Consider the following 12,632-nt stretch of genomic DNA (forward strand, 5'->3'; position numbering starts at 1 on the left):
CCGTGGCTATCTCTCATCCTTCCCTTTCTCCACAGGGCACTGATGGTCCTCCAGGAAAAATAGGTTTCCCTGGACCACAGGTAAAGCACTGGGGTACTTTCATACTTTTCCACTCCTTCCTCTCGTATATTGTTCGGAGGTAATGTTCCTCTGGAGAGGCAAAACAAATGATTTAGAGAACCAACATGATGCCAGCAGTATGGAGGCCCACAGTCAGATACAATATATTACGTTGGAGGAGAGAACTGTCCATTGAAGGTTTGTGCATACTGTGAGCCAGATTTACATATGTGACACTTGAGCGCACGGCGCATCGGTGGGGTTTGAGAACATTTATTCAGCCTGCAATTAAACCCCACTTCTGGAAATTACTTGGGCATTTGCAGCTGAAAATACTTACGATCTTTATGTGCAGAAAGGCTTGTAAATCTAATGAAGTAATGGTCAATACATTAACTCACGGCCAAATAAAAAAGACATGGAGAAAGACATGGAATGATAAAACGCACTTGCCATTGCTTAATGAAAATCAAGGTAAAGTTCAAGTTTAGAGGCCACACTCACACGACTCCCTTTCCCCTTTTGTGTTTGATGTTGTACAATGGTCCGATAATGTTCTTATGTCATATTATTACTACATAAATAACCTATCTTTAGATGAAGATAAGGCCTGGAATGAATCACAGAGCCTCAGTATGCACTTCCATTTGTCAATTACAGTATCAAACTAAATTCTGTCCTACAAATTCTTCTTTTTATTGTGTCCCTGCAGGGGAAGATCGGAGAGTTCGGGGAAACCGGGCCTAAAGGTTTTCCTGTGAGTTCACTTTGCTCGTACATACGAATACTATACATCGATGATACCACTTAATGACAAAGTTATTTGTGTGAACCAGCCATGCTCTTATTTGTTGCTGATGGGATCACCTTAACAAACTCAAACCTTCATAAAAACTATACATGTATGTAGTGTGTTATGAAAGTGAGATGTGTGTGAGCATGTCCATGTATTCTGGACTCACTTACCCTTCTGTCTCCAGGGTATCCAAGGGCCCTCAGGACCTCCAGGGGACAAGGGAATAGCAGGCGAACCGGTATGACCTTCCGACTGTATCTCCATTGTTTCATAAATGTCTTTCTTGTTTCTTCATCTTCTCTCCATCTTGACTTCCTCACTTGCCTCAGTCTCTGTGCCTCTCTCTCCTGTTATCTTTGTTGAGGCCTAATCTTTTCCAGTATTCTTTCTCAAGCTCATTGAATTTGTCCTCTACCTTTTTCATAAGCATACTGAATAGTTTTATTAAAATTCTCTTTGGCAACCAACAACACCTTGAGTCTCGCTGAACCAGCCCTGTTAGTTCCACAATATCATAGCCAGGAGGACATTTACGAGACAAATTTGCTTGTATTAAATGTTTCCTCCAAAGCAGCCATAGACTTCAGCTCTCATGCTTCACACATCTGCTCTGTAGTGGCAGGAGAGTGAACTGCAAGTGTGACTGGGCGACTGATTGAATAGAGAATAGAATGCTGTTGAAAAATAAACTGTTTATTAATAAAAGTGCCAAATCGCTGAACTTGAATATATGTGCTTATTGCCAGGATGGATAAATCTTAACTGCAAAAGATGTGCTGCTCTCCTCGAGTTTTGATTTCACGCACACTAAAATAGCTCAAAATTAGAGACAGGCACCCGTTGACTTTGTTTTCACTGCTACAAATGGATCACAAGCTATCACGCTTGTGATAATAGGTAATATACAATTGCATAATCATGTCAACTACAAGCTATAAGTGTGTATATCTGCACAGTTTAGTGAGTTGTAGTTTTAGTTTGGATTTAGACAAGCTATTGGGATAACCGATAAAGAAAGATCCAAGCATAGTAGGACGACTAAGTGATGTTTCCCAGCAACCGCCTATAAATATGAAAACTCCCTTATATACAATGTTGATAATCACCCTTTTTTCTCCTTATCACTCTCCATTGTCTCATTTCTTGTGCTGCACAGCTGCTTTCACTGATGAGACAATACGCTTCTGAGCCCTGCTCTTAGCTTTCTTTGAAATATGAATTAAAGACCACACAGATGACTTCAGTTGTATCATGATGATTGTTTGGACTGGATGCAAGTCAACTAGGGAGCAAACATTTTTCATATGCTCTGAGAGTAAGACGTATTCATGGCAATGTGGCGATGTTTAAGAAGCTCAATTAGTGACAGTTAGTCTTTGCATTCAGAGCCAAACTGTATACAGATGCTTTACTGATGTATCTGCTTTTGGCTCTTCCACAATAAACATTAGCCAGGGATTTTTTCATTTTTCTTACTTATGAAATGTTAATTAGTGTGAAATATCTCCAGTTTTTAGTCTGATTATCATTCAAGTATGTGTGTTATCATCTCATAGGGATCCTCTGGGCCACCGGGGACCGTGGGACTGTTAGGAGAAGTTGGTCAAAAGGTGAGACATTTTGCAAACACACACAAACACACACAAAGGGTATTGTTAAGACTGACTAAATGATTAAATGTGTGACATCTGTTCAGTGAATCAATAGTGCTCTCTGATTGAAGTAAGCTGTCCAATTAAACTAATTAACCCACATTACGAAGGTGTCCTCATCCATTTGTTCTCTCATGACAATACGAAATGGCACTCACCCCTGACACATCATACAGATTGAATGCCAAAGACTCATTTGCCTGTAATTTCTGTCCAAAATAATGTAACATTTTCCTTTCCTCCATCCTCCACGAATGTATAAAGGGTCCTCCGGGCAAGGTGGGGGAACCAGGACTGCCAGGCGAGTCAGGGGAGAAGGTGAGACAATACATTGTTGCATGTTTACCGCAACTGTTGCATGCCTAAATTCAAGAAAATGTCTAAAACTAGATTAATTAATTCCAAGAAAGACATAATGACTATTGTCTGTGCCCCGTTGCTCATGTGTCAGGGAGCCATTGGACCTGTTGGGAACATCGGAGAGCAGGGACTAATAGGACAGCGGGTCAGTTCATCAGCATTACACTATCAAATATCTGCAACATGGTGGAGCTGTTCATTTCACTAACCATTGTATTTGTGTGTGTGCTGTTTGCGTATAACAGGGAGAGCCAGGCCTAGAGGGAGAAGCTGGTGCAGCTGGTCCCGATGGAAGCAAGGTAGCGTCTCTTCCTAATTAATTAAAGATATGAGACATCAACTCAAAGCGTAATCTTAATCAGCATGTTTGAGGTAAAGCAACTTAAATAGAGTCTTTATGTGCATATGCTCAGGGTGAAAAAGGCGACATGGGTCAGGAGGGCGACAACGGAGAAAAAGGTGAAATCGGGCTAAAGGGAAAAGAGGGCCCACTTGGAAATCCTGGACTCAACGGTGTCAGAGTAAGTGGTCTATCTTTCTGAAAAAGAAAATTATAGCCACATATTTTTTGCAAACTGACTTTCTTTGGCTGTTTCCTGATTTTGTTTTCTCTCCAAAGGGTCCAGAAGGGAAACCTGGCACATTTGGGGAAAGAGGCAAACAAGGGTCAAAGGTATTATCCTCTCAATGGCAGATTGATCCTTTAGTTTAGAAAACAAAAGCATCCATGCGCAATGACACAGAGATGCTATGGGTTCAGCTGTTCTGTAACTTACTGTTTTTGTGTTTAGGGTGCCAAAGGTCATCAAGGTCACCTTGGGGAGACTGGGACGGTGGGGAAGATTGGACCGCCAGGTTTCGTTGGGCAGAAGGGGTCCAGAGGAACCATTGGACACGTGGTAAAGTGGAACAGTAATGATTTCATCATATATTTTGGAAGACTGTTTTAATAAGAAGTTTGAGTGCCATCTAAATTACATGTAGTGAAGACACAATATTTGTTTTCGTTAGGGGGCTCCTGGTCAAATGGGTCAACAGGGGGAACCTGGTATTGCAGGTTATGAGGTAAGATTACTTTAGGATAAGCAAGTGTATTCATGTGGATGGCCATGTGCATTTGGTGAATCATTTCACGTAGCATCATGTCTTGGGTCTTGTCTTTGCAGGGCCATCAGGGATCACAGGGCCCCATGGGGTCTCCAGGACCAAAAGGTGAAAAGGTACACCTCGTTCACTTTATGTGTAACACTGATCTCCTTATTCTTCCTTCTTATCTGTTCCCAGTATATCCCAGCACCAGTTTGGATTGGCCACAAATCAAAAAGAACTACCAAGTTGAACTGAAGTAGTGTTTTCTTTTATTGTGTTTTTTCTTTTTTATTATTGAGCATCTTAAAAATGCACTTCTCTCTGTAAGCAGCTTGTAGTGATCAGCTTTGTTTGGATATCTTACTGCCATCATCAAAGTCAACCCCATGTTAATCATGGCTTTTACTTTTAAAACAGGGACATTGTTAGATTTTATCTGTAACTCTTCCAACCAATCATGTGAGCGCATCAAAAAAAAAGGCGTGGACAAAGTAAACCTTTCAGGAGATGTTTCAAAAGCTGGATAAAGTGTATTGAAGCATCTAAATGTTCATTGCTCTGCTTTTCATCCACAGGGCGAGCATGGGGAAGATGGAAAAGTAGAGGGTCCTATTGGTCCTCCAGGTGACATAGTAAGTCACACCTGACTTTCTTTTTCTCCATCCTTGTTTGCTGTAAGATTGCATAAAAAAAATAGATTTGCTGTTAACTATTTCTTGTTTTATCAGGGTACTCCAGGTGACAGAGGAGAGAGAGGAGAATCAGGAGATCCGGGGTATAAAGTAAGTACTATGACTTTGAGCGTTTTTATTTTATTTGGGTTTATGTGGCTTATATTCTGTTACTCTTTCTCAGGGTCAAGTTGGTCTGGATGGCGAGAGAGGCCGGTCTGGAGCTCATGGACAACCTGTGAGTGTCAACGCTTGTGGTTTCCATACACAGTCTAGTCGACATAAACAAACACACACAGGTTGTCTTTATGTGCTTTCAATAACATGACTGCTCATTTCAGGGAAAGCCTGGACCTCACGGGCAACAAGGACCCAAAGGGGCCAAAGGAGATCAAGTAAGGCTGTCAAAACACAAACATTTTTGTTTTGTGCATGTTTGCGGAGTTAAAATGATATGCACTCCTATTTATGTATCAGTCAATGAGAGCTTTGGATACTATGTTCAAGCTATTATATGGTGTAAGCTGAATGCCTTAGTAATGAACTTATCAAAGATACAACAAAAATATCTCGTAAAGAGGCCATTAATCAGTCTAAAAGTACTGTAATAGTAAGCTGCTGTTATTTGCTTCTTTTGGCTTGTGAAAGAAATGTCTTGCTGTTCACCAACATCTGCATAAATGTTAGCTTCAAAGTATTTTACTTTATCACTTGCACCGCTAAAGGGTAGTTAACTATTAATTGCTTCCCCACCCCGTCTCCATTTGTCTCAGACTTGGTATGAAAAGCATGACAGCTGATTCACTGTAATACCCAGCCAATAAGACAGCGATAACAGGAGACTTTTCTTCCACTGTAGCTCAATGACAGTGAAAAACAATAAGCAGCAGATGATCAGATAATCAATACCTTTAAAACATGTTCTCTCTCTTCAGGGTCAAAAAGGCAAAAAGGGTCAGTCAGGACAAAAAGGAACCAAAGGACTGGAGGTAAGTTAACGAGTCAAGAACATACATCCACACCTGCTTCAGTGACTTGCAGCATTTCATTTCACTCGCCAGATGTTTTGCATACCGTGTGCATTTAAAAAGTTTGTGTCCACAACTAAAATAATTGGGGGAAAAAAATCAGAAATGGATTAAACTAAACTGGTCCAGATTTCTGAAAAGTCCTCTCTTCTCCTCAGGGTGGGGATGGTCTTTCCGGTCCCAGAGGTGTGGTGGGTCGAGAGGGGCTCGAGGGTGTGCCCGGGATGGATGGAGTCACAGGAAAGGATGGCAGTAAAGGCATGCCGGTGAGACAACACAAAGAGATCTCTTGTTCATTCATCTTATTTATCCTGTTTATACAATGCCACATGCTTTTGCTAGCATGCCCAAATGTTTAAATATCCATACTGTTACACAATGAAAATGTATTGGACAGAAAGAACAACAATTGCTATGTTACCTGTAATTGGGCAGAAAAATACCAGATTTGCCCTGAGCGTGGTGCTAGAGGATAGTCATTAAACTGTAAAAGGTTTATCCTCTGAGAACCATGAATCAGCACATGCCATGCCTGTCTATTAAATAAAAAGATCTTATCCTCTGTTGCACTCTGGGTCAAGGAGCTGGATGAATCGCCATCCTTGGGTCCTGCCAAAAAATTATAATTGTTGATTGATTGTTCATTTTGTTAACTTTGTGATTAATCTTATCGATTCGGTCTCCATGATATTTATTTAGGGAGAGCATGGTGATGATGGGGAGGCTGGTCTTCCTGGCAAAGTGGGCTCACGTGGTAAAACCGGTGGTCCAGGACTCCCGGGAGATCAGGGGACCTTTGGACCAAAGGTAAGAGAGATGAGTAATATGCTGTATATTGATTATACTAAACTATGAATCCAGTAATGCATATTTAACTCCCCATGAGCGATTTTCACTCAGTCATTTGATCTTTTATCCATCCAGGGTCAGCGGGGTCTTCGAGGTCAGATTGGACCTCCAGGGAAAAGAGGCTTCAGAGGTGGAATGGGACTACCAGGGACACAGGGAGAGCAAGGATCGAAAGGACAACTTGTGAGTAGCAACTGTAATGCAGGCAATGCCTTATAAACACCTTGAATGATTTGATTTTATGACATTTTGGAGATCCTGTGTTACTCATTGTGTATTTCATTCTTGTTCAGGGTGATACAGGGGGACCAGGTTTTCCAGGAATTTGGGGAGTTTTTGGACCACGGGTAGGTTCAGCACCAAACATCATTAAATCATACATCATTAAATGAGCCACTGAATTCTGGTTGGTGTATCTGCAGAAATTACTCTGATAGAAAAGGCCCTTTTTGGAAGAACAGTTGAATTAATTTCTGAACAGTTTGCTTTTTACTCCTCGCTTAGTTTTTAAACAGTCTGTCCAGGAAGTGGATTACTATCTAAGTAGTTTACTCCTACAAATTAAGTCTGTTTTACTATTTTACATAACTATATATATATATATATATGGGTCAATGACATGACGTGCTTATTTTTGTGTCCAAATCCATTATTTCCTTTAAAAAACGTTTTATCAATTCATGACATATATCATTTAATTATATAACACCTATTCAGTTTAAATATATTTTCAGTTAATTTAAATAATATATATTCTTTTATGTTTTGGCACCTCAAACCTTGAAAATGTCAGGTGGCACAGCTGTCCCAGCAAATGATCAGACAGAGTATAAAAACTATAAAATAACACTCAAATAAAGAAAAATGTTTATAAATGAAGTTGCTAGCAAGAACAAAAGCTAATGCTAGCGTCCTACTATATGCCCGTTTAATTTGAAATTAGTTGCAAAACTCAGGTGATGCAGATGTCAAATGGCACAACTGCAAGTCATTTCACTATATGAATTGTTATCTGACGCTTAAGATTATTTATTAAAAATGTCAAAGGTTTAACAGTGTTACGTTAAATATATTATACACGTTCAAACCATTTTCATGATAATATTGATTATTCTTTAACTATTTAAGAAGCCACTGTCAAGTCAAGAGAAATCAGCACGACACAGGGAGCTGTGTTTTTAATTACTTTTTTAGAAGCCTTATTCATCATTGACCATATATATATATATATATATATATATATATATATATATATATATATATATATCCTATTTTAAACCTACATCAAAGAAAATGACATAAGCTCATCTCTAGCTATTCAGTGAGGAAACACTGAGAGTCCCTCTGTGTTCTCCAGTTCCACAAACGCATTCCAACTGTGTGGTTTGGTGGCTATAAAAAATATATTCTATTGAAATCACTTCACAGAGCCCAAAGCCAAAATCTTTGAAGACAGCTGGAAACATTGTCTGCTGCATGGAAACAGTTAGTGAGTGTTAGATGATCCGGGATGAGACATAGTGAGGAGATAGCCGTTGTTGTGTGACATTTTGCGAAAGCTGACATCAAGTATTACCGTTTTAAACAGGTCCGTGTGCGAAGAGTGTGTTTAAAACAAATGTCACTGTTGTTTTCAGGGGGCTCCAGGAGACTTTGGGCCAAAGGGCATACGGGGACCAAAGGGGCCGCAGGGCGCAATGGTGAGTAGACTCGTGATCTAGCTGACACTGACGAGAAACTCTGAACCTCTTTTTTCATTGTTTTTCTCCTGTTCCTCTCCATCAGGGCAGAGGAGGAGTGGTTGGCCCCGTGGGAATTATTGGTCCCAATGGAGGCGTGGTGTGTATTATACAGATTGAGATCAGCTTCAACATTTCTATCTGCTGTTATTCTGTAGCCAACTGACTGTGTACATCTCTTTACAGGGTCCGAGAGGAGAGAAGGGCAATCATGGAGAGAGTGTAAGTCTCCATTTCTTACCACATTGACTCATTTCAGTTTTTTACACTTTGTTTACATTGTATGTGTGAAAAACAGATTTGATGACGATATTCAGGCTGACAATATGTCTTTTCTCTCTCTGCACAGGGATTTCAAGGCCCAAGGGTATGTTTGCATAGTGTGTCAGTTTCTGTTGCTACATATCATTTGTATTTTCTATGGCCACTTAAAACCTCATCCTGCATGTGTGTTTTTCTTCTTCATTAGGGATCTCCTGGGCCTCGTGGACTCCCTGGACTCCCAGTAAGTTTTCCATCTTTAAGCAGCAGTTTAAGCATCTGTCAAACAAACATAACGTCATATTCAAGTTGCATGAAATAACTTTTCTTTTTTTTTTCCTTCAGGGTCGCCCGGGTATCCCTCTATCATTTGTAAGTCATGTTTTGTTTGCTGATTTAACTAAATCCAATATAAACTGAAATGTGTTATCAAGAAAGATACAATTACACTGGTGAGCTATTTTAATATTCTGTTATTTTCTGCAGATGGAAGATGGTCTTTTGTTTATGGATTCACACACCCCACTCAGGGCTGAGGTTAGTGGAGTATGACATCAACATTTCTCTGTATTATTGCTCGTTATCTTTTACGGTTTTGTAAACTGCACTGACTTACTTCACCTCTTGCTCTGTCCTCCAGAATAAGCTAGTGATGGACCTGCCGATGCTGGACCAGGGCACAGAGATCTTTAAGACCCTCCACTACCTCAGTAACCTGATCCAGAGCCTGAAGAACCCGCTGGGCACTCGGGACAACCCCGCCCGCATCTGCAGGGACCTGCACAGCTGTGAACAGAAGTTAAACGATGGTGAGGGTGTTCGATTGTTGTGTCGTGTTGGAGGCTGACACAGAGGGCGATTCTATGTTTAGATATACTTATTACCCCCATATGCGTTTGCATTTGCAGGCACTTATTGGATGGACCCCAACCTGGGCTGCTCGTCAGATACAATCGAAGTCTCCTGCAACTTTACTGGAGGTGGCCAGACTTGCCTGAAACCAATAACTGTATCCAAGGTATTGAAAACACAATAAAAGCTCCAATGACATCAGCAAATATTACACAATTTAAAGAACTATTACACGCATGAGTACATAGCAGGGTGTTAATCAGCGTCCGTTCTGCCCGTTTGAGCAGCCGGTTATCAGCGTCGGTCGTGTCCAGATGAACTTCTTGCACCTGCTGAGCTCAGAGGCAGAGCAGCACATCATCATCCACTGTCTGAACTTCTCGGTTTGGAGGTCAGCTGAGGATCAGCAGGCCGCTCAGAGCTCTGTGAGATTCAAATCCTGGAGTGGGGAGGTGTTCGAGGCGGGAGGAGAACTCGACCCAGAAGTCATAGAAGACTCCTGCTGGGTAGGACAGACTAGATGGCATCTGGCCTACTGCCCTTTAGTCATGACATTCAGACTTTTCAAACTTGTTGAAACGTCCATGCTTTGGACTATAACATTTCTTGTGTATCTCGGTTTCAGGTGAAAGATGGCCGCTGGCACCAAACCCATTTTGTGTTCCACTTCCTCGATCCCTCTCTGCTCCCCGTGGTTGACATCTACAACCTCCCCAAGACTACACCTGGCTCACATTACCACCTCGAAGTAGGTCCTGTATGCTTCCTGTGAGGGCTGACCTGTAAGTCTTCTGAGCGTGGAGGGATGGATCATCAGCCCTTGGTGACACCTTCATGCGGGCGTGGAGATCGGAGCAACCTCCTCCAATCCATGGCAAAATAATCCAAGCGAGTACAAGCCTCCCTCCAACCAGATCCTGCTTCACTCCCAAACTCCCATTGGACTGCAGACACAGAGGGAGGGAGCACAGGGGGAGCTGGAGGGCCAAAGAAGAGCTGAGGAGGAGCAGCAGAGGTCTTGCACTAATAGCTTCTCCATATGGCAGAAGCTTCTTCAAGCTCTTCAAGAAGGATCTCCATGTGTACGCCCGCTTGGAGAAAAAAAGGCTTCATGCCACACAATCTCTCGAGAACATTGCTAAGTGAAGGGAGACCAAGGCCAAGTTAATCAGCGGACATTATAGTAACTTATTTTTTTAACTGTATACATCTGTATACTGTGTGTACTTTTTTTTTTTTTAAATACCAGGAATTCAATTCTGTTAGGAGAGAAGAATTAAAGTAATTGGGATCAGTTAAATGTACATAATATATATGTATGCTTATTATTAACTTTTATATATGTATATCTTCTGGAAATAAATAATCTTCAAGTGCAATAGAAAATGAGAAGATAATTTAATATTTTAAACTCAAATGGAAGGATTTTTCAGGGGCGCCATTTTATTTTCCTTTGGTGCTAATCTCCATTTTTTTCTTGCCGACGTGTGAATAAATCCAGAGGCAGGTTCATTTGCTTAATTTGAGCAGATATCACATCTGTATTTACTAGTGCTCCAAATGGGAGATCGTGGCTTTTAGTCTCATCCCAAATGTGGGAACCAGTGTAAACTCTCAGCCACACACACGCCGTCCACATGGAGCGTGAGTGCATTAAATACTTATTCTTATACGTATTATTCATACATTATTGAACCAGATACCACTGATGATTAGGGAGAATATCTGCGGTTATAAAGGTAAAAAAAAGAAAGAATATGGAGCTCTAGTTTCAGTAGTGATTCATTTATTAACTTCTCTACAACTCTGATGGATCAGTTCCATGCTTCCTTAAGTACGATAGGAGGGGAAATATCTTCTTCTACCCCACTTACAGTAGACAGACTACACGTGCAGGCATTCCTTAGAGGAGAACTGAGCCACAGGAGAGAGGCGAGTGGGTCCATGAATCCAAATTAAACCCCCATCTTCCATCCCATCCTCTCTCTAATACATGGTGCTGAGTAAATTATCTAAGGTGCTAACCATAGTGCTGTAATTACACCACTTTGCTGAAATATTCTGATGTTCATAGTGCATGCTTGCTTAGATTAATACAAAAAGTCAATATAATATATTGCATAGCTTCCATAATGCACTATGATGATAATATCCCATCACAAACTACATAGTTTCCCTAATTAGTCTGTTTTTGTTCAATATTGCAATTTACAAAGATGCTTATTCTGATTTAAAAAATGTTTAGACATAACTATAAAAACTAAAAACAAATTACTCCTTTTTGTATCCAGTATAAATCACAGGGTTTGAAGTATTTTTTAAGAATAAAATGATCTTATACTCTGTACAAAGCCCCCACCCCTCAGCTGTATGTTATATTTTTTAGAAACACAACTAGCGGAGATAGTTTTAATTAAATAAAAGTTTCTTTGTTGTAGCTGGACACAAGTGTGTATAATTGTGCAAACCTTGCTGTAACAGTGGATCCCCTCTTGCTAATTTAATGTTATTTAATGTTGTTAACGTGGTTGTTGACTGAGCAAGTTCTGTTGGTTGAAGCAATACTACTCTTTCTGACAACTTTATATATCAGTTTGCCCAACTGGTTTTGGAGTTTATAGTTTTTTTATGTATAAATTTGGGGCTCCAGAGAACAAATTTATTGCAATGTTAATTATCTTTTATTTTTTTATTTTTTGTTCATTTGCTTTATGTTGTTTTTCCTCTATGATAATCAACCATGTACTGTACCAGGACTCTGTGCTATACTATAACTTGTGTTTTAAATAATTATGCAAATTTGTGAAAATGTTTTCTTCTTTTTGTAAATCTGTTGTAGACATTAAAACGAGCTAAGAATACCTCACCTTTTTACACATGACTTGGAGCAAAGATTTTCTGTTGCCTTTATAATTAAAGCCTGTCTGGAAATATCAGCCAAATACATTCAGTCATCAAAGAAGACCATTTCTGGTGCTAGCATCCTTTATTTGTCTACTTGTTCAATAAATACTTTTAATTTGTGTGTGGATTATTAATTTTCAACTATGGCTGAATGGCTGGAATATCCACAAGCATAACAAATGAAAAACATGGTGTGTAACATTATTTAATTTAATTTACACAAATATTTGAAGACAGATTAAAAGAAATGCAAAGATCTAAAGCTTGATATTTACAACTCTAATAAAATAAAAGTACAGTTAACAATTGTATATGTTTCACATAATTTCACAGTATTGCTCACTCATGGTTATGGATCTGAAAATTGCGTG

The 12,632-nt window shown here is 40.0% G+C and overlaps 1 protein-coding gene across 1 annotated transcript in view; it reads left to right on the forward strand.

The window, feature by feature from the left end:
* col27a1a (collagen, type XXVII, alpha 1a) overlaps positions 1-10,129 on the forward strand; it is a gene marked incomplete at both ends in the record, with an annotated part of 61,880 nt that extends 51,751 nt beyond the window's left edge. The window contains 32 exons of the mRNA XM_079235616.1: positions 36-80; positions 773-817; positions 1,041-1,094; positions 2,413-2,466; positions 2,773-2,826; positions 2,960-3,013; positions 3,114-3,167; positions 3,282-3,389; positions 3,488-3,541; positions 3,660-3,767; positions 3,880-3,933; positions 4,035-4,088; positions 4,533-4,589; positions 4,686-4,739; positions 4,813-4,866; positions 4,970-5,023; positions 5,564-5,617; positions 5,815-5,922; positions 6,356-6,463; positions 6,581-6,688; positions 6,799-6,852; positions 8,143-8,205; positions 8,291-8,344; positions 8,431-8,466; positions 8,594-8,611; positions 8,714-8,749; positions 8,851-8,877; positions 8,992-9,042; positions 9,146-9,314; positions 9,414-9,523; positions 9,645-9,863; positions 9,983-10,129. Coding sequence (XP_079091742.1) covers positions 36-80; positions 773-817; positions 1,041-1,094; positions 2,413-2,466; positions 2,773-2,826; positions 2,960-3,013; positions 3,114-3,167; positions 3,282-3,389; positions 3,488-3,541; positions 3,660-3,767; positions 3,880-3,933; positions 4,035-4,088; positions 4,533-4,589; positions 4,686-4,739; positions 4,813-4,866; positions 4,970-5,023; positions 5,564-5,617; positions 5,815-5,922; positions 6,356-6,463; positions 6,581-6,688; positions 6,799-6,852; positions 8,143-8,205; positions 8,291-8,344; positions 8,431-8,466; positions 8,594-8,611; positions 8,714-8,749; positions 8,851-8,877; positions 8,992-9,042; positions 9,146-9,314; positions 9,414-9,523; positions 9,645-9,863; positions 9,983-10,129 — 2,319 coding nt within the window. The remainder of the gene's footprint in view (positions 1-35; positions 81-772; positions 818-1,040; positions 1,095-2,412; positions 2,467-2,772; positions 2,827-2,959; positions 3,014-3,113; positions 3,168-3,281; positions 3,390-3,487; positions 3,542-3,659; positions 3,768-3,879; positions 3,934-4,034; positions 4,089-4,532; positions 4,590-4,685; positions 4,740-4,812; positions 4,867-4,969; positions 5,024-5,563; positions 5,618-5,814; positions 5,923-6,355; positions 6,464-6,580; positions 6,689-6,798; positions 6,853-8,142; positions 8,206-8,290; positions 8,345-8,430; positions 8,467-8,593; positions 8,612-8,713; positions 8,750-8,850; positions 8,878-8,991; positions 9,043-9,145; positions 9,315-9,413; positions 9,524-9,644; positions 9,864-9,982) is intronic.
* Positions 10,130-12,632: the final 2,503 nt, after the last annotated feature.

This window comes from Taurulus bubalis (genome assembly GCF_910589615.1).
Source record: "Taurulus bubalis genome assembly, chromosome: 19".
NCBI lineage: Eukaryota > Metazoa > Chordata > Actinopteri > Perciformes > Cottidae > Taurulus > Taurulus bubalis.